Source organism: Scylla paramamosain, chromosome 20 (assembly GCF_035594125.1).
Source record: "Scylla paramamosain isolate STU-SP2022 chromosome 20, ASM3559412v1, whole genome shotgun sequence".
Classification (NCBI taxonomy): domain Eukaryota; kingdom Metazoa; phylum Arthropoda; class Malacostraca; order Decapoda; family Portunidae; genus Scylla; species Scylla paramamosain.
Window position 1 is genome coordinate 18,253,995 of NC_087170.1, and position 2,500 is coordinate 18,256,494.

Consider the following 2,500-nt stretch of genomic DNA (forward strand, 5'->3'; position numbering starts at 1 on the left):
CGAGTAACAAACAATATCTCTCTCTCTCTCTCTCTCTCTCTCTCTCTCTCTCTCTCTCTCTCTCTCTCTCTCTCTCTCTCTCTCTCTCTCTCTCTCTCTCTCTCTCACCTTTCGTATTGATTATCTAGCTTCCTTTTCTTTCTTTTTTACGCTATTTTTGCTGATCCTTAACTCTCTCTCTCTCTCTCTCTCTCTCTCTCTCTCTCTCTCTCTCTCTCTCTCTCTCTCTCTCTCTCTCTCTTTTATTAGTTCCGTTACTTCCAGGTCACGTAATAGTGAATTTCTCTCTCTCTCTCTCTCTCTCTCTCTCTCTCTCTCTCTCTCTCTCTCTCTCTCTCTCTCTCTCTCGTCCAATTCTCTCCTTTTTTAATCTCCCTTAACAGTAAAAACAAAGAAAATTCCCCCAACCATCCATTCCTGTCGCTTTCCTAAAATTTTCCTTGCTTTTCATCGCCTAAACTCTTTCCTAAACCCATTCGCGTCTGTTTGCGTGCCTGTCTACCTGTCTGTCTACTGCCGGCACTTTAATTCCATTTCTTCGCTCTCTTCTATCTATCCTCTCCGAGAACAAATAGATAAAAACAACACTTTCTTTTATATTCCTATGTGGATATACCGCTATTATTTGTATATATATTTCCTTGCCTGCCCGTCTCCCTGTTTTTTTATTTTTTTATTTTTCTTTATCTGCTGTCCTTCTGTTTCTCTGGTCTTGGCTATTCCCTTCAGGAAATAATAAAAATATTTCTATTTCAATATATCAACATCTTTCTTTTTTTTTTCAGTCTCTTTATTTCTCTCTTTACCTGTCTGTATCTACTGTCCTTCCGTTTCCTCGCTCTTTTATTCATCCCCTCCTAAAATAAGTAATAAAAGCAACACTTTCCCTTTCCCATGTGTACTTAAATATATCATCATTTTTATCTTTCTAATTTCCTTATCTATCTGTCTATCTGTGTATCTCTCTATATTTCCTGCTACTTCCCTTCCATTTCCTTGCTCTTCTGCCCATGCAATCCAGAAACAATAACATTAACAACAACAACAACAACAACGGCACTTTCCCTTTCCTGTCTCTATTTGAACACTGAATATATCACCATCGTTTTCCTTTTTGTTTCCTTACCTTTCCGTCTCCCTGAAAAGAAGAAGAGTTTCCTAGAATATTCCTAAAAGCCTCTACCTTCTGTTCACTTGCTCTCTTTCCCTTATCTGTTTTCCTTAACGTTACGGCGTCTGAATCTACCCGCCTTCTGTTTCCTCTCCCTTTAAATTCCCCCTCAAAAATTTCCCTAGTGTTAGTCAACCCTGAAAAGCCTCTCTCTCTCTCTCTCTCTCTCTCTCTCTCTCTCTCTCACACACACACACACACACACACACACACACACACACACACACACACACACACACACACACACGCACACACAGTTAGTTTATTGACCTCAAATCGCCAATACACATCAATATCTCCATTATAATACAAGATTTATAACCCCCCAAAAAACATGCTTTAACCCAGAACACACACACTCTCTCTCTCTCTCTCTCTCTCTCTCTCTCTCTCTTCATCTCACCTGCTATTCTGCACCAGGTAATCAATTATCTTGGCCAGCACCTTCTCGAAGAGCGCCACGCGGATCCACAGGTAGCGCGGGGAGCTCGGACATCCCGACATGGAGCCGGAGTTCTTTTTAACGAGCGGCGGCTTCCCCAGACGCGAAGTAGAGTCCCCGCTGCCGCTACTCCTCCTGCAGGCGGCGAGGAAGGAAAGGTGGTCAGGCAGGGTTAGTTAGGTTATGTACTGCTGTGTGGAGGAAAGGTTTTCTTTACTGTTGCTCCTACTGCAGGTGGTGGTGAGGGAAGTGGACATGTAAGGTTAGTGAAGGTTAGTTTAGTTAACTTCAGATTATGTTGTGTTAGGTTGAGTTAGTTTATGGGGGTTCTTAATCAAATGTGTGGTGTTAAGGTCTTCCATGCCGTTACCCCTGCAGAAGGCATTGACGAAGGAAAGTTCAGGTCAGGTAAGGTTAGGTATATGTTAGGTTAGGTTAGGTTAGGTAAGGTTAGGTTAGGTTAGGTTAGGTTAGGTTAGGTAAGGTTAGGTTAGGTTAGGTTAGGTTAGGTTAGGTAAGGTTAGGTTAGGTAAGGTTAGGTTAGGTTAGGTTAGGTTACGTGCTTCTAGAATGAAGGTATGAAGATGAAGTTTTCTTTACTGCAACTCAAGTACTGTTAATTACAAGTACGTCAAGTTTGGTTAGGTTGTGTCACGTCAGGTGGTTCTTAATTAAAGGCGTGGTGATGAGGGATCTCTGCCACCGCTACTCAGGTCAGGTTAGTTAAAGCTATGTTATGGTAAGCTATAGCAAGTTAAAAGGCTCTCGATTAAATGTGTGGTGAGGTAAGGTGAGGTGAAGGAGATGAGGACTAATTAACGTGGTCTTTGAGGTGTACATGTGTGGCAAGGACAGTGAGGATCAACCAAACTCTATCTGTACTATGG

At 42.0% G+C, this 2,500-nt stretch overlaps 1 protein-coding gene across 7 annotated transcripts in view; it reads right to left on the reverse strand.

Annotated features, from left to right (window-relative positions):
• Nucleotides 1-2,500, reverse strand: part of LOC135110542 (small G protein signaling modulator 2-like) — a 97,867-nt gene that overhangs the window by 33,251 nt on the left and 62,116 nt on the right. For all 7 annotated transcript variants that reach the window (XM_064022960.1, XM_064022963.1, XM_064022958.1 and 4 more), the window contains exon 5: nucleotides 1,575-1,748. In XM_064022960.1, the coding sequence (XP_063879030.1) occupies nucleotides 1,575-1,748 (174 nt within the window). The remainder of the gene's footprint in view (nucleotides 1-1,574; nucleotides 1,749-2,500) is intronic.